Source organism: Abrus precatorius, unplaced genomic scaffold (assembly GCF_003935025.1).
Source record: "Abrus precatorius isolate BTA unplaced genomic scaffold, Abrus_2018 Scaffold3, whole genome shotgun sequence".
Taxonomy (NCBI): domain Eukaryota; kingdom Viridiplantae; phylum Streptophyta; class Magnoliopsida; order Fabales; family Fabaceae; genus Abrus; species Abrus precatorius.
In genome coordinates this window covers 32,399,125-32,418,004 of record NW_020874373.1, presented here as the reverse complement: position 1 = coordinate 32,418,004, position 18,880 = coordinate 32,399,125, and the positions used below count along the sequence as shown (strand labels likewise).

The 18,880-nt window shown below is 31.2% G+C and overlaps 2 protein-coding genes across 3 annotated transcripts; both read right to left on the bottom strand.

The window, feature by feature from the left end:
• Window positions 1-5,120: 5,120 nt before the first annotated feature.
• On the bottom strand, window positions 5,121-6,571 carry LOC113863633. Its single transcript, XM_027497277.1, has one exon. The coding sequence runs from the start codon at window positions 6,377-6,379 to the stop codon at window positions 5,435-5,437; it is 945 nt and encodes a 314-aa protein (XP_027353078.1). The 5' UTR covers window positions 6,380-6,571; the 3' UTR covers window positions 5,121-5,434.
• A 4,172-nt stretch (window positions 6,572-10,743) lies between these two features.
• Window positions 10,744-18,818, bottom strand: LOC113862763 (RNA-binding KH domain-containing protein PEPPER-like). Of its 2 annotated transcripts, XM_027495944.1 has the most exons (9): window positions 18,293-18,818; window positions 16,266-16,367; window positions 14,774-14,995; window positions 13,725-13,783; window positions 13,527-13,618; window positions 13,302-13,414; window positions 12,607-12,669; window positions 11,607-11,683; window positions 10,744-11,016 (listed from the first exon to the last, which is right to left on the bottom strand). In XM_027495944.1, the coding sequence occupies exons 1-9, from the start codon at window positions 18,710-18,712 to the stop codon at window positions 11,004-11,006; spliced, it is 1,161 nt and encodes a 386-aa protein (XP_027351745.1). In that variant the 5' UTR covers window positions 18,713-18,818; the 3' UTR covers window positions 10,744-11,003. The 2 variants fall into 2 exon arrangements, 1 of the variants encoding a protein (XP_027351745.1); XR_003504482.1 differs by lacking the exon at window positions 10,744-11,016 and having other exon boundaries at window positions 11,254-11,683; window positions 13,302-13,431.
• Between the last annotated feature and the right edge of the window lie 62 nt (window positions 18,819-18,880).

Genomic DNA, 18,880 nt, shown 5'->3' with positions numbered 1-18,880 from the left:
TTTTAATGTTTAAGTCACCATTGTCGACATTAACAATTATTTTTCTGACTTGGTTCATAAACATTTTATGCATAACTTAGTTTTATAATTATATTGATGTGACGCTTACTAATCATTTTTTTACCGACAATAAGTAATTGCGATAAAATAATTTTAATAATAAGATCAAATGTCATCTTTTGTATTCATGGTGACGGCAGAGGACGCTTCTCTACCAAAGAATGTGATTTATCATTACTGTTATTTATGGATAAATTTTTGGTACTCTTGTAATATCTACCTCCTTGCACTTATCTTTTCTTTTTTCTATAGCTTTTCTTTTAGTTTTAAAAAATAATATACAAAAATAATTGTTACTATTTTAAAGGAAAGAAAATGCATTGCAAGATTATTGAAAAAAATTACGTTATTTAAGCATATATTTTCTCTTACTATAAGTTCAATCCTCACCTTTTTTCCCTTCCCAACCACACCCCAAATTTCCTTTCACTTTTTTCAAATCCACCATGAATCTCTTTCTCTTTCTAATTCTCAATCTTTCGTTTTCCTTAGTCTATTAGATTGTTACTTCTGTGCGACTGAGACACGCATAAAGCATCGTTGATGTTATTATCATTATTTGCTTTATATTTTTCTAAATAGATTGTTTATGTACATAATATTAAGTGCCCACTTGGTTTGACATTTTCAAGGTTTAGGCCTCTGCTTACAGTAATATAGTTAGTAAATTTGGGTTGTGTTTGGATAAAATTTGATTACAACTAAGTGCAAAATGACATTGTTAAAATGCCGTTTTATCACATCGATAGGAGTCACTTCTTGGCTGATATTATACAAACATCTGAGTTTTTAATCTATATTTTTAACCCTTCTTCTGTACACTATTTTCTCCATTGGGTTTGATATAAGTGAAGAGGGTCTAAATCATTCTCTTCAATCTGTCTAGTTGGAGTTCAACCATGTTCTTAAACTCAGTCAGCATGTAGCTAAAGTATATTTGTGTTTTAACAAATATTCATGTTTATGCTTAGAATCACGTTTAATGTTGAAACTCTCAATTAAATATAGTGTAAACTAATTAAAATATACAATAGATAAAATTTTAAATTTTATAATTACAAAAGTCAACAATATCACTGAAGGCAATCCATCATTGGATAATAGCATTAAAAAAAAATATTATATTTTTAATATATTTTAATTAAATTTCATAAATTTGATTGAAGTAGCACAAGCCATCAGGTATAATGTTTATTTAAAAATGTTATTTGGTGGCATGAGATTTGACAGAACAATGGGAAGGATGAAATTGAAGAAAAAAAAATTTGTCTTTTGGTAGCTTACTAATGCTAATGAGGCTTTTTAGTGATTAATGGTACATACAATAAATCATTGGGTGAAAGGGAAATAAAAGGATCAAAGGGGTACTTGCCAGAAGAACCAAAAATAATTTTAGCAAAAGTTAACTTAAACAGTTCCAATGTGACTTTGTTACAGTAGTGTCCCAGGACTTGTGTCACCAAAATTAATTATCCAAACTTGGCTATGTTATCCTTAGTATCCATATGTTTCCCACAAGCAGACATAACATCTGCTACAAGTAAGAAGTTATCTTGCTTCTTATACAAGTATAGAGACTATTTTCCCCCGACAATGTAAGAATCAGGATTGAAGCCTAAGTTGATAAAGGTGACAAATGCACATTATTCTTTAGAAAGTCACTAAAAAATAATCTGTGTTCTTGAGAATAGATGCGACTTGTAGTAGATATTGATCAGTCTACAAGGGCTTTATATTTTCAATGAATACTCATTAACTGACCTTGATTATATTTTATATTCCTCAGTTCAGAAATAAATTGTATGGTCATTGCTCATGTTTGAAGAGCAAAAACACTTAAACTTGAACAAGGCTAATAATGATCATGGTGCAAGCATGGTTGTATTCTCCATTGAAGAGGAAGAGCAGGGTAGATAAAACTTGCTTCACTAGTGAATTTGTTGAAGTGTTCAATGAGTATCTCTTAATACAATTCTTACAAGCAAACTTGACTATTTTCCAGCTCTGTCCTGGCTATGTAAAAATTGTGAATATTTGAACAGCCTTGAAAAATCAAAATTCATTCACATAAAACTTGATTTCCCAATTGAGTCATACCCCCATATATCTTAATAAACTAAATAAAACAAAAAACAAAAAATTTTTCAACGCAAAAAAAAAGAAGGAAGAAAACTCCTTTTTTCTTCCTCTTAAAATAATTTTCCTTTTCCCCCTACCCAACTACATTTAGTTGCACTTTAGACTGCAAATAAAAACCTTAATAAAACTTATCACTTGTGATGTATTAATGATTCACCCGTCTATATTAAATTAGAGTGGACTATGTTAATTGAGGTGTACTATTTTAAGTGGTTGAATAATTTAGTGTACTGTTCTTTAACCCCTGTTTAGATAGGAAGAGAAAATGAAGGAAAACAAATTAATTTAATAGTAGATAAATAGAATTATTAAACTCAAGTATTTAACAAATTTAGCTAGCATAGGCCACTATTGTTTCACACTTTTCTTCCCCTTCTATCTCTCCCAATATTGAAGCAGAAGCAAAAGATAGAAAGGAGGCATTTTAACATACCCTCTTTAAAAATTTCTAAAAAGAAATGCACCATTAACATTTTTTATACTGAAACAAATAAAACAATTATGAAGAAATATGAAGATATGTGTTTTTAATGAACATATAAGGTAGACATGTATACCTTTTCAAAGCTTGTTGATTGATTGTCTTTAAAGAAGCAAAAATGTAAACTCTTTTTTTTTTTTTTTGGGTTCAATAGATTTCGATTCTTAAACGTAGAATTATCAATTTTTACGGTGTTAATTAAAAATCAAAGTTAATAAGTTCAATTTCAATTTTAAACTTCAAAATCTGGTTTAACTATTTTATATGGCAAACTTGCATTAAAGGCACAAAATCTCCAAACAAATAAAAGAAAATAAAGGAAGAAGTACACTAATCATATTGATTTGTTTTTCTTTAGTTCATTGATTGTATTAAACTTTATCATTTAGAAAATTGTACTCCTCAAAATTAGTCAAAAGTCTAATTTTCTAAAATATTCTTTTACTTAATATGAATAATATTTCAAAATACAATCAGACATTAATGAATGCCTCACAACATTTATTTTTTCATACAAATAGATAAATATAGATATCATATTTATTATTGTAACAGCTCGTTACTGAACTTTATTGTATCCTTATTAATAACTAAAATGGATCCACCCAAATCCGGAAAATGATATATAAATAACAATTATATAGATCTGAAAAAATAAACAGGATAATAATATTTCCTAGAATGAAAAAGCAATATATTAAATATATCAAGCAAGGAATGATATAATATTACTGAGTGCAGTGCAGGCTCCATCGTATTCTGTATTTAAACAGTGTATAATACTAAATATGCATTTAAAAGGGTAGCAAGGAATTAAATGAACCGCAGAAAGTGCATAAATGGTGCGGACCCCATCCATGAGGAATTGGCATCACCAACACTTGCAAGGGTTGTGAGTTTTGTGTGTTCTGATTCACCACCACAATTCACTATCCACAAACCTTAACATTGATTTCAAATTCAACCCAATGACCCACCACTATTGCTATTGACTTACACTTCAAGTGGGGAGCACAATCCTTTCATTATGCTTATCCCCACTATCTCACTTTTCTTCAAACTCAATGTGATTTTGTTACTTTTTTAATCCACTAACAATATACCTTGTTTTGGGCATTAGGATTAAGTTAATGACCAAAAGTTTAGATAGTTTGTACAAAGTCTTTAAGTTTTGAATTTTTCTTCTTAAAAGGGTGTTGTAACTTAGCAAAGGTTATGAGATTATTATCCCTCTTTAGTAAACAGTTTAATTATATGTTTATTTGATAAACTATTATTATATAAGAATTTATTGTATAAATAAAAAATATGAAATTTGTCAAAATAAATTTAAAATTGTGTTATTAAATCACCCAACTAGTTTGGATGCAATTCACATATTATATGCTGGAATTATTATCTTTGGATTTATATTTACAATTTTCATTAAGAGAAAATTTATCTATATAATTCTTTTTATTGTCTACTGCAAATCTTCAATTAAAATAGATTAAAAATATATATTAAATCATCAGTTTTTACATTAAACTTTTTCTTTAATAGGAACCGTAAATTTATATATGTTTCTTCTTTCTCATTACCTTTAGAACAAGCAACCTTTGAAAAATCAAAATTGATCTAAATATTTTACATTAATTTTTAAAATAACTTTATTTGAGTTCTAATGAAAAAGTCAATCTTCAATTTGAACATTAATTTTATCTTTTTATTTAGAAACAAAATATTTATAATATTTGAATGTGACATTTATTTTTGCTCAAAGTGTCAAATTATGCTTTAGAGAGATTATATTCTTATATATAAAAAAAAAAACTATTTCATACTTGTTAAAAATATTACTTTAAAACAAAACAGTATAAAATACATTAAATTATAATTTTGAGTGTGTATTTAACACTCATTAGTGTCAATTTAACCTTAATCACTATAAATTTTCAGGATATGTTTGAAGGTAAATTTTATATTAAAAAAATAAAGTAAAGGAACTATGTAATACTTATCAAAAAGAAAAATATTAAGACATTAAATTTATGTTAATTTTTTAAAAATTTTCAAATTAAAAAGGTTTTATGTATCATTTCCTTGACGCCGTTAAGTAACATTTGAATTTCTCCATCAAATGGTAAGATTCCGCATAGAACTCATTTTACAGATTGAACCACACCATGAAATTTGTTAAAACATCAATTTAGATTTAATAGAAAATAACTTCCAAATATTTGGCTAAAACTAATTAACAAATAACATTTAGCTATTTAGACTTAATCATTGTCTAAATTTTTATTTCAAGGCAAATACAAATAAATTATATTTACATTTATTTGTATACAATTAAAAATTAAAAGCGACCAGTTGAAAAGGTTAGTTTTTTTTAAGGTAAAATGGAATAGTCTAATCAGTAATAATTGTGAGAAGAAAAAAAAACTGTAGATTCCTTAGAAAAAATAATATAATACAAATTTGAGTAACAACTAAATTAAAGTCAATGTAACATAGCAAGAAATATGTAATAAATCACATCAATGTCAACTATATCTGTAGAAATAAAAATACAAAAAAAAAAAAAAACTAGACTTTGTGTTTCATATAGTGAACAAATTTGTGTACAAAGGGAATTCAAAGCCCTCCTAAAAAAATGTTTTTCTTTTTAATTTGTTTTCCCTTTACGCTGAAATGAAATTAAGAATTTGCACCAAAACCGAAACAAATAGAAGAAAAATGAAAATCACCGGGTCATGTAAAAGGTCAATAAAATCAACGGTTCTGGTTGACTCGTCCAAAATCAGCAAGCTTCCTCGAACGGTTCGCGCAAAACGACGCCGCTGCGGAGAGATGAGGCTTCGCCGCCGCGGCCCTAACCTCCGCCGCAGCAGCCATCTCCGGAGGCAATCCCTTGTGGTTCCACCTCCGGTTCGGACTGGCCCGAACCAAAGGACTCAGGCAAAGAGCCATACCCGAACCTGACATGCTCTTTCCATGCCCTAGCCGGGAACGCCGCGCCGAAGGCGCCACCGTCGGCGTTCTCCGCCACCACGGAGAAGACTCCGACAAGTATCCGCTGACAGACGGCGACTGATCGCATTCGTCGGCGAAATCCTCTGCTCTCACCGGCGACATTCCCCGATCCGTCGACCGGTATCGCTGCCGTGTTCCGACGGAAGAATCCTCGGTCATTCCGGTCCGATCCTTGTTCTTCCGGCGTGTAGGGAAAATCGTCGAGAACCACGACGGCGATTCCGATGAGGACTGTTCGCACGATGGATCGGATTGGAACTTCTCCGATCTGGACCTGAAGAGCTTCGAGAAAATCCTGAACTTGTTCAAACGCTTCTTGAACCACTTCGCGTTGCTGTTGTACGTGGAATCGCCGCCGTAGAAGTTCGGGCCGAGCTGCGGAGTGCTGTAGAACAGCCGCTCACGGCGGTCGTCGCAGCCGCGCCACGCGGCGGCGTAGTCGGATTTCCGGCGAGAGACGTAAGGCGAGACGGAGCGAGGGAAAATTAACGGAGGCGGAGGGTTGGGATCAGAGTTTCTGGAATAGTCGTCGGAGGCGCGTGAGAGAACTCGCGTTAATTGGGCTTGTGTCGGGGCTTGGGCCTGAGCCTGGGCTGCGATGAGGGCTATAAGGCGTTCTCGGAGACAGGTGGCGCAGACACCGACGGTGCTGCTAAAGTCTGAGGTATGTTTTTTGCACTTCATCTGGGTGTTGCATACGACGGCGTTTTGTGTGTTGTGGAAGCGTTGTTGTTGTTGGGTACCAGCATTCGTCCGTCTCAGTGTTGTGTTTACACTTTCTTTGCTGAATAAAGGAGAGATCTGATTCTGAGTTCTTATGAGTTGCTTCCCTTCTTACAATTTTCTTTGAGTGAGATGAGAGAGAGTATTTGTTGATGCTGTGTGTTAGTTGGCCCAATTTAAATGCTTTTATCTATTCAATTTAGAGAGAGGAACAAAAAGTGGAGGGAGTCAAATTACTTAGAAAATTCTTTTTTTAACACATCACATTTCTTATCTTTAGTTTTATATAATATTATTAAAAATTAATTTTAAATATAAATATTTTTTGTTGTTAATATAATATTGAATAAATGTAAAAATAAAATAAAATCTTGTGAAGATATAAAAATTTGATTTTTTATATAATAAAAAGCAGTTACCTACCACAGATGAGGAGTCTGGAACGCCTTCATTCTTTTATACGACTGTGTTTTATTACACAAATTTATAATTTATTTTAATGAATTGGTAGAGTTATTTATAAATTTATCGAATAAAATTAGTATTAACTTTACGCCTATATTTTTGTTGTTTTTATTATCTGTTTTTTCGTTATTTTTTGGTCTCTCGTTATCTCTTTAAGCTGTCAAATAAGAGAACTAATTTCTCTTCTTTACATCTCTTCCCTTTCTCTATTTAGTTATCATAAATGTCAAAGTTAACAAGTAATCCAACTCGTAATAAAATTTGAATTATTTGGATGAAAAAATAAAAGAAAAGAACTAGCAATGTAGCCAATTAAATTTTTAAAAAAAATGAAAATTGGTGTTTGGGATGTATAATTTGTTTAAACCATAACTAAGGTAAAGTGATTATGATTATTATTAAGAAAGCAATCTTTTGTTTTACTAATCGGATATCTTGCCTTGTGGGCATACAATCATTCGTTTGTTGAAAATTGAATCTCTGTGATTTCTTACCGTTTTCATTTCCCTAACTTTTAAAAAGCTATTTTTTATATTTCAAAATATTGATTATTTTGTCTTAGACTATTTCCTTGATTATTAGTTTATTTATATTTCGTGTATGTTGAATAAAAAAATGAAATATTGGAGAGCGTGAGTGCCACGCTTCATATGGTGCCTTGATTCAGTCAACGAAGTCAAAGTATGGCGTTTCGTCATCATGAGGCAATCATCCACATATAACGGTTACTATCTCCTTTTTCATTGCACGCTGTGCAGTGGGTTTTTTTTTCTACTTCTTTTTCGCATACGTGGCCCAACCTTTATTTTCAAATTTAAAATAAAGAAAAAAAACTGAAAAACCAGTTACATTGCTCAGAAGATTGAACCTGATATTTAGTCAAATATTAACTACTATTAAGATATTAACATTGATTATAAAATTAAAATGTATTTCTTTTGTCAAAAATTATTATAAATACGCTTTTTATATAATTTTTAAATTTTAACTTTTTTACTAGTGTTCTAAACATTAATTTACATGACACTAATATTTAAATTATGAACAAGACAAAGCAGAGCTAAGAAAAAAATTAAAATTTTTAAAATATAAAATTTATGGGATGTTATTTAATTTTTTTCATAGAAAAGTACTAACGAAAATTTCAGTTTTCAATTGATACAAAATTAAAAAAAATATATATTTAATAAGAATTAACCACGATTCAAGTTTTGAATTGTTTATAATAAGATGATAATTCATTAATTTCCATAAAATTCAAACATAACTTAAGATTTATTTATATTAAAATGGAGTAAAATGTATTATATATAAATATCTCAAAAAATAAAGGTATTTTTTTAAAAATAGAAGAGAAGCTTGTGTAATTTAAACATCTACTTTGCTCTTGTTTTCAGTTATTATCTATATATCTCTTTTCTAAAATTGGGAATTGCATTTTTTTTATGCATATAAAATTCAGTCTTGAATTTTCATCCTTAAAAAATGTATATATGGAATGTGAATTTGACAAATTAGGGCATGTTTGGAGCTTCACACAATGAAATTGTGGACAGCAAAAGCAGTATGAATTTCCAGGCTTGGCGAAAGTCAGCGTAAGGGTATATTGGGAATAAAAAGTTGTGCAGTTAATTGATGTACCTAATTTGTCCCTCGGAAATAACTCACAATAAATATTACAATTTCCAATTTTCAAATTGGGGTCTTTCCTCTACGTTTATGTGATGTTGAACTTTCTTCTTCAAATTTATGTTTGCTTGCTTCAATGGTAATCTCACAAGCCGGACAAGTGGTTGACGCCAAGCAATCCATTCAACTTTTGTTAAGTGAAACCGATTGTTCCACGTTTAAATGCAGGCAAATAAATTCAAATTAAAATTAAAATTCAATTATCTTTCTTTTGAATTTTGTAGGTAAAACAGTAACAAAAACAAGTTACTTCAACATCTATCGATCATCTGCTCATCATATCTCTGCAATCTCAACATTTTTTACATCCTGGCGCGGATCATATGTCTTTCGCCATAGGTCCTTCTTAAAAGTTATGCTAGGAAAATTTTAATTACAAGTTTAGGATTCAAAAATTTAGGGAAATCTAATAAAATTTTAAGAATTTTTTAACAATAAAAATAGGATTGGAAGAGAAATATATAAATTAATATATTAATATTATATTTATTATTATAAATAATATATAATTCTTTTAATTTAAAATAAAAAAGCATGTCCTCCCCTCCTTTTTTCTCCAAAAACTTTCTCCCAAATATATCCTAAAAAAATCAAATTGTAAGTGGTCTAAACTAAAATAATAAAAGATACATTTAAGTTTTCCTCTGTTCCGATACAACCCTCTAAAAAAAAAGTTAGATAGAAAACAACAACTTAAGGTTTTAAGTAGAAGAAAATCAATAAAAAAATAAATTTGTATAATTTTAACAATAAAATAATTTGATTAACTTAGAAAATTAAGAGGTCAAAATTCCACTGACTAAACTAGAGGAAACAATAATATAATTAAGTTCATATTTAAAATTGGTGATTATTTGTAAACATATAAGCGTGAATGGTATTTTGTATCCCATGATTAATAGCTACAAGAATCTCTTGAATATTATCATAAACACGTTTTACTCCTCCTATTCCTATAGCAATTCGACTTTTTATATAAACGATTAGAAACAAGCCTTAAGTAGTATATTTTAAAAAAATCAATTATCAAGTGGGCCTTTGTTGTTGAGGATGATAGTTTGTTGTAAATCAGAACTATTTACTCACAAGTTGAAAAGTGTTTGAAAAATTATCCCGATTGAAGAGTGAATACAATATTAATAGTTTTATCCCTTTATTTTTTTTTAAACTTTTGGAGTTTTTTTTTAATATCTTATAAATTTTATGTTTAAATAAATTATTTTAAATTTGTTTAAATTTTAGTTGTGAATAAATTCTAATTTAATATGATAAATTAATATATTACATGCATCTCTCTTTAAATTTTAAATATATTTTTTATATTTGAATAAGTCAATTTATTGATAACATTGTTAAAACACTTCCAATTAATTAATATTTAAAAAATATTTTAACTAAAATATATTAATAGTGTCAAAAAGATTTACCCTATTATCTAATTATAGAATATTATATTAATAAAAGTTATTAAATTTTATTATAATTAGTTTAGAAATAATTTTTAATTAATTAGCCATATAAAAATATTGACACTAATAATGGATCAAAATTAAGCTCTTAGAAAAAATAAAACTCAATTTAAGAAAACGATGCAAAAAAAATGTATATATAATGAGAAAAAAAAATATCTCACTTGATAAAAAAAAAAATTGCACTCACTGATACCATTAGAAGAAACAAGGATATTTGCAGTCACGTTATCACTCAAGAATCTTGACCATTAAAAAAAATATCTAAAAAATAAATAATAGATGGTAAGGATTAATATTGAATCTGGTATAATAAAAAATAACCACAAAGGATCCAAACGCGGGAAGAGGGACACTGATTGATGATTTGTGAAATGAGACATGAATAAAATCCCCATTGATAAACGTGAAATGAACCCCTTCCTATGCGCCACATGTAACATAACAGGTGTTAATAAATTATTTGCACTATCAGTTTTCTTGACTATAGATTCAGTTTCCAACACTACAGATTCCTCTCTGATTTTGTAAGAATCGTTTCTATAATCAACAACGAATAACATAAGAGTTAAACTGAATTGAAGGCTCAGCCATATACTTTCGTTGGACTTCTATCATTTCAAACACGATCTTAAAAGTTTAATACCCGAAAGTAAGATGGCATAAACCACTCGAAACTCATAACAGCCAAGCCAACATCTCATAAACGTGTTACATTGTACACGAGCATTCATATTTTGGAGACAAATATGCACCTTCAACTAAATTAAAACGTTTGATACGGTACAAGCAGCGAAAAGTTTCAACATCTAACTCAATAAACACTACAATAACATGGCAAACAAACGCTATCCATCTAAACAACATCCTACTAACACACAAGCACCCAAGGTGAAGCAACAGAGCTGCATTCATAGCAGAGAATCGATAGACAGGAACTAGAGATTTTGGCTTTCCTGGTGTCATCTCTGGAAACTGAATAGACCAGAAATCTTTTAAATTTTGGTCCTTATTTAAATATATTACTCCCTATACTTTCCATACATGTATTTTAATTATTAAAATATTGGCCACCATTTGCTTCAAACAACTAGTCTTACCGATTCATTTATTATTAAGGTACCAGTACGCTTGACCAAAATCGTAACGATCGAAATAAAAGGATGGATATCCAAACATAAAAAGCAGTTAAGGTCCAAAACGTAAAAAGTAAGAAACAAAATATCATATATTAAGCTAGAGCTGTAATTTCCTTTACAGTTTACAATCAACTACTTTGGCAGGGCACAAAAAATTGTAAATTAGACAATACTTCATTTCAAATTTGTTGGATCTCAAACTAAAACATCTAGAGCAAATCACTTAATAGAACTTTTTAGTTTTAATCCACTAACACTTTTAAAAATTTTACACTATCAATGAACCATAAAACGGCACCTTTTAAAATGGGGTTAAGCTTTTACAGAAAAAGAAGAATCTTAGTTATTACAATGAGGTGGCTCCTCCTTGTTTACTAAAAAAATTTTACAATTTCCAATGACCAAAGTCATAAAATAAATACTTACGCTGATTGTTGGGTGCCAGTTTGTTGTATCAACTGAGAGTATATATATTCATCAACTCTCTGTTTTGCCAAAGCTACCTGCTCAGAAAATTAAAGTTTCAACAAAAACTGCCGGAAACAAATAAACAAGGTAGAAAGGCATGTGATAGGTTAAGTTCCTTGTTGGTTGCACTTCACCTACAACATAGAAACTCAAGCCAAATAAATTAGGATCTTGATCCAAGCTGAACAAGCGCTATTTTTGTTTCAAGGAAGATCCCAGACCAGGAAAAGCGGGAAGGGGCGAACAGAGACAAGATTTGAAAAAGTCCACACATATTTTGGTGTGGTCTTGTTTGGATTGTGTGACATAGTTCATTCCAAGTGTACATGCTTCAAAACCTTGATGATCCATGCTGACTCTCAACATCAACACCCCCCCCCCCCACCCAAAAAGAAAAGAAAAGAAAAGAAAAAAGAAGCTAGGTTCCGCTATGCTACATAACCATTGGCTTGGTTGGGATTTCTAAAGTGGAAAATCCAGGCGACAGAGATCAAACCCAGCAGCCCCCTGGTGACCAGAAGAGGTGCCACTAGGCTAGAAGGCCCCTGGCTCTCCTACTTTTATTCACAAAAGAAATCAACAATCCAGATTTCACTGACACAAACAAACTAGAAATCTAGAAATGTTAACTACATGATTAATTTTGTTCGATGAATGATTATTTATATGCACTTACTAAAGACATTTACTTGAGAGGATCTGAACCAAACCCCAGCTCAGGGAACAGGTACTAGCAAAATTTCTGCATATTGATTTAATACTCTACTCTTCAATCTCAAATCAGGTCCCACAATTCAGGCAAAAGACTCCAAGCCGGAAGCTAAGTGATAAAGTGCACCAGACAAACAGAACACGACAACAACAACAATAGTAACAACAAAAGATGTCTCAAACATCAACGGTATATTGCTTCTTCTGGAAACATTAAAAGGCTATAAAATCAATATAGTAAGATCACCTGTTGAGCACTACCACCGAATTGAATTTGCCTATGCTTCTGTTCACCTTTTCCACCATAAACCTACAACATTTTCCAGTTGATGAGGAGATAAATCAGATGAAAATTAGTTCTACGAATTTAAGAGGAAAAAAGAAACAAAATTTAACAGAAATCATTTAATATACGATGGAATCACACCAACTCTAGAATATAAAAATGCCATTATGTCAACAACAAAATTTAAGTTGATTTATCAATTATCTTCAGCTGAAACAGATAAGTGATCAAGTATACTATATGCTGTTTGATAGAAAGTTAAACGTAGTAAGAAAACCAAGGGCTTTCTATACTATTCATTCAAGAAATTCAGAATCCTCAATTCTCTTGCTGAGAATTTTTTTTACTAAAGTATATCTTTTATCAGTATGTTTGGTCCACATAAGCACTGAAAAGTTAAAGTGAGATCCAAAGTGTGTGTGATGTTTCTCTATGTCATATCATATCATGGTTTTAAATGCAGATATGACATCCAGGGGTGATGTTTCTCTATGCAGTTGCAGAAACTCTACACTTAAAGCATAGTAACATATGAACATGAAATCAATAAGTAATCTTCTCTAGCCTGCAGGACACTGATTTTCTATGCTTTGTGTTCTACAAATTCAAGCCATAATTGTGTTTCAGGCCTTGAAAAAGTAAGTAAAAAGACTAACCTTAATCATTGCCCCAGACTCGTTTCTGATCCTTGATATGTTTGAGCCGCACCGGCCGATCAACCCCCCGACCATTGTTTCCGATATCAGCATCTCAAATGTAACATAGTCAACTGCAAGATTGGTTGTCCTAGAGATGAAGTGATTGTAAGACAATATTCAAAACTTGATATAACTGCTAAATGGAAGCACAAAGTTGTTCTGATGTAGCAAACATTAAATAACCTGAAGTTGGGTCAAGATATGGTTGGGAAGGTCGAATTGCAGCATAATTGTATGTAGGGCTGATTGAAATCACTTGTCTTGGGGGGTTTTCCCTAAACAAAATTTGATTTATGATATATGTTAGACAAAATGACAAACTAATTTTCATAACTAAATCAGAACCAGGTTCAAAATCTATACTGAAGTTCACCACCAGACCTTAGCTGACAACCTATCTCCTCCAAAGCCTTCATTACTGCAGGAATGTCACCTGATAACTAAATTCAACAAGAATGTTGATCAAAATTCAGTATCAATTTTAAAGCAACGGAAAAAGAATATAAACAAGAATGACAGAGAAAATCATATAGAAACTATAAAATTCAAATTCCCAAATCATCTTTATGATTCTTTGCTGGAGTAATCATATCTTGAAGCTCATCTGGTGAATTACGGTATAAGAAGCAAAAAAGCAACAAGAAAATCAATTCCACATTCATTTTTTAAAAAATAGAAAAGAAATTCCAAATCTACACTATTGTTTGAAAACATCTCTTAAAGCTGTTAGCTTTCATAATTCATGTCATTCAAAATCAAACAGCAACAAGAAAAATGATTCCACATTAATTTTTAAAAAAATAGAAGAAAAGTAAACTTTAGTGTGAAAAGCTCTATACATACAACTCTTAAAAGCTGCTTCTTATCATTCAAATTCATTAATAACTCAGGTAAGTACATGTAATGTGTTACATTTTTTTCCTTTTGGCTTTTGGATGGCGTTCATAGCACATTAACATGCTAAGTTTTCTGATCAGATGATTTACCAACAAAAAGTAGAAAGGTTATGTGTCCAAAAATTTAAGCAGCTTTGCTATGGAAAGAAAGGAGAAAAAACATCTTCAGATTAAATAGAAAATTGGTATGATCTGTTTTATAAATGTCATTGAGAACTATGATTTGAACAGACACATTAATAAGTACTTCACAGATCAAGGAGTATGTATCATTCAACAATATGCAAGCATCATTTCAGGCAAACTATAAAAAGACTAATAACACTGTTATTCCATTTGTACATTTAACCATTAAAATTATTAATATGCATAGTACATGTAATTTGAAATAACAAACTAAGTTACTTGTCATCTTGTTCAAAATAGTGAAGTTAAAATATTTATGGTGAAAGCAAAGTTACAAAATAGTGTTTCAGAAATAACCAAAATCCTTCACAGTAAAAATTGACAAAAACATCATTTTGGACATCACACCTGTACTACTCTGTCAGATTCATGGGCAGAAGCACATAAAGGCAACTGATTTGGTGCAAGAACAGTAATTGTGGCACCAGAGGAGTTCCTTAACTTCTCAATGTTTTGACCAGACATCCCAATTAATCCACCAGCCTGTGACCCAGCAATCAAAAGTCTTATTGTATTGGCAGCCACATGTCCTGCAGTAACTTTTGATGCATCGAGACTGCTATCATCTTCCTGTTAAATGGAGCATAACTTTATCAATTCATCTCGATATCAGCAATAAACAAAATTTACACCAGCAGGGCTACATGATTATTAACTGAAGTACATAACAATCTCAAAAATAGTGGTCCACTGTCTACATAAAACTAAAGTGGCCACGTGCCTATTAAAATTACAAGAATATAAGGAGGTTAAGATCCATAATCAGATTTTTAATATTTTAAACCATGATGCATGGATACAGACATGTGTCATCATCTCCATGATAATAATATCTCAAGGTTGACAACTTTACAAGAAAGATAGCATACAGGTATGACAAGGTATTATCAACAAACATTTAAATGACATACATAATACAAAATGAATTGATTACAAAATATTATTAATAATAATAAGTTGTATTGATATCTTATAGTAGTTTATAGCCAAAACGTTTCATGTTCTTTGTGTAAATTATTGAATGCCTTCCAAGGACACTTCCTAACATTGTTAAATATTTCAAGTTATTTCTAAGATGTTCAAGCATCTACCAAAATGTTCCATTTTTCCCCCTCATGCTAGATGGATATATATAGACGTAGGAGCAGTATATTAATAAGAAACCATGCTTCTGAAGTTTTAAAACTAGAAGAACTGAAGAACAATAAAACTAGAAACCAAAATGTTCCAATTTTTACCCTCAAGATAGATAGAATAAGTTAAAAACAGCTTATTTTCATAACCTATACCAAGAAGCTTATTGAGATAAGCTTAAAACAGCTTATGAAAGTCTAGCCTGTTTTCCATAAGCTGTTTATAAGTTATATTAATTTTTCGTTAATTTTCACCATTACTTTTTTACTTTCTATCTTTCTAAATATCATGACATTTCTATTGGTCCCTCTAAATATCCCAAGTTTCCCATTTGATGCCTCATTTTTAGAACCATGTAGGCACTTAATGGACAAACAAACAGAAGTCTAACAGATGGATTATATGGGAACCAAAAAAAAAACTGATGACTAAATAACATTTTTTTTTTAAATGGGATACTAAATGGAAAATTATGATATTTTGGGAAGTCAAAAACATAATTTTTGCTATTTAAAATAAAAATTAAACAAAGTCCACTAAATCAATGGTCTTAGCATAAATTATAAACAACATGATAACACAATCAGCAATTCAAAATTTACAAGTCACAACAATCTCCAAAGTTCTTGTCTAATTATGCATATTCATATTAGAGAACACGAGAGAAAAAGGCTTATCAATGGTCAATCAATCAGGACCATCTTACCTTTAAAATTAAATTAGCTATTTGCTCCAACGCTCTCTCTGCATCGGTAACTTTTTCATCATTGTCTTTAGAACTAATAATGATAACACGCTCTTCATGTCTCTGTCCAAAAGAAAAGCATGAGATTGGATTTTGTAAACACCAATTACACTGAATAATGACTAGACCTATTTATCTTAAATGCCAACTCAAACACTTCAATCCAAATAATAAACCTTCAATAATAATCTGAAAATTTTAAAGAAGTTTGCACCATTTGACACACCTGATAGAATAGGATTTATTTTCTGTTTTAAATAAACATCAAAATATACGATATTCAGATAAGGATAAAGTTTTTTCTATTTTGGATTGTAGTAGGCAAGATTTGCAAGGAAAAATATTCATACCTCACCTATGCTTATGTAATGGTAGTTTTTGTTGACAATAAAAATACAACAAATTCTTTCACTTCTTTTTTGTGATATCAAAGCTTCTGAATTTGGAATCTAAAGGTTTTCATTCGAGTAAAGTAAAACAAAATATATGCATTGCAATTTTAATAAAAAATAATATGATAATGTAATACCACAAGTTTCTAATTTAAGTATTTGGGTTCAATCTTACAAAATGATGGAAAAATTAGAAAAGACGCTACCTATAGGATACAAATTAAGTAGTTAAAGTGGAGAAAGACGTCAAAAGTTATTTATAATGGTAAAATATCTACTAAACTGAAAGAAAAGTTTTCTTGTTTAAAAGAATAGCACGAAAAAAAATGAGTGTTACAAGAATGAAAACGCTAAGATGAATAAGTGGTTACACAAAAAAGTTAAGATAAAAAATGACTATATAAGAGAATATTAGAATAACATCTATTATGGAAAATATGACAGAAAATTAACTAAGATAGTTTCAACACATGCAAAGAAGGTCATTAAAAACATAAAAAAAATGGATGACATAACTTTTAGGGAAATAAAGGGAGACCCAAAAAAATTTTAGAGGAAATTATTAAATGAGATCTTATTATAAATAATATCTCAAGAAAATTAATTTTCAACTGAATTCAATGGTATTGTGTGATTGATATAACCAAACTCACTTAGAGGGATAAGGCTTGGTCGTTGTTATTATATCAAAGATCCAGAATTTATCAGAGATATGGCAGAAGCAGTTTTGACACTGGCCAACCAAGGCCTAGCATCCTTGGGAAAAATAAGTGACAGTACTCCTAGGGCAGAACAAAGTCCCACCAGACTCCAGTCACCACCACAATAACATGGATCGTTTCTTCTTACTCTAATGCAACCAACCATCATCGACAGAGTGCTCACAAATGTAATGATAAAAAATAACTGGCGTTGACAGGTTGTGAGGCTTGTGATTGATCAAAAGGAATTAGGATATCTAAATGGCAAAGTTAATTTTAAACCTATAAAAAGGATAAGGCTTTTTCATTAAGGATAGAGTAGGACCTTTTTTGTGTCTAAATATGAATATAGGATATTAAGAAAAGAATAAGACTTTCTCATTTGTTTCCTAGCCTAGCAGGAACAATGACATCGTTCAGAAGATACAAAACCAAAATGGATAAAAAGACAAAAAAAAAAAAAAAGGAATGTGTGCACAATACAATGGTTATCATCTGCAAAATAAAACTTTACGAAAGAAGAAGCGACAGCCATCGCACCCATTGTGGGATCTGAATTCAAGAGTAGACAAGCTTCGAAATGTACAAATTCAAACGATACCATAGTTTTCAATTCTCCTGAAATTTTTACTGCTTAGAAATAAATTGCCCCAGATTATATCATTCCAAACCCAACCAAAGGTTAGAACAATGTCTCCATACCACGCCACACAACTATCATTTTCTAACAATAACTGAATAATAACTGAAAAGAACAATCAATTACACACACTGCAGTACTAATTCACTAATCCAACTCTCGACAAACCCTAAACCCAAATTGAAGATTGAAAAGTAATTCAATTCAACCCTAGTTCTACCAAGTATATTCAATAAAAATATATTGTTGACTTACAGCGATAGCATCAGCGATTTTGATGGTGGCTTTGGTCTCTTCCCGAATCTTTTGTATGCGGCAACCTTCTTTGCCGATGACCTTTCCGATCTGGCGCGAGGGCACGACGATCCTGAATATCACGTCCTGTCCCTTAACGCGCTTGGCCGCGGACTGCTCTGCGGCAGCAACGGTGCCCGGAGCCTCATCCTCTCGGCGGCGCTTCCCGGAGGAGGGGTTTGCGGCGGCGTCTTGGACGGAGAAGGGAATCTGGAGGGGCATGGGGAGGGGCATCTGCATCTGCATCTGCATGGGTATGGGCATAGGTATGGGCATGTGCATCTGCATGTGCATGGGCATGGGAAGCTGCATGGGGATTGGTGGCACTGAATTCTGTTGAGGAACCATGGGGTTTATCGGAATTTGACCTTGCTGCGACATCGCCGGTGGTTCTAACTGAGAGTGGTTTCGGTGTAGAAACTGTAAATGGTTTTCCTGAGTTGGAAAATATAGGGTTTTATTTCTGGAATTACCAACACACCCTTCACACTTTGTTTTAATTCTTTCTTCGATTTTAATTGGGATGAAAAAGAAGTTGATGAATGAATG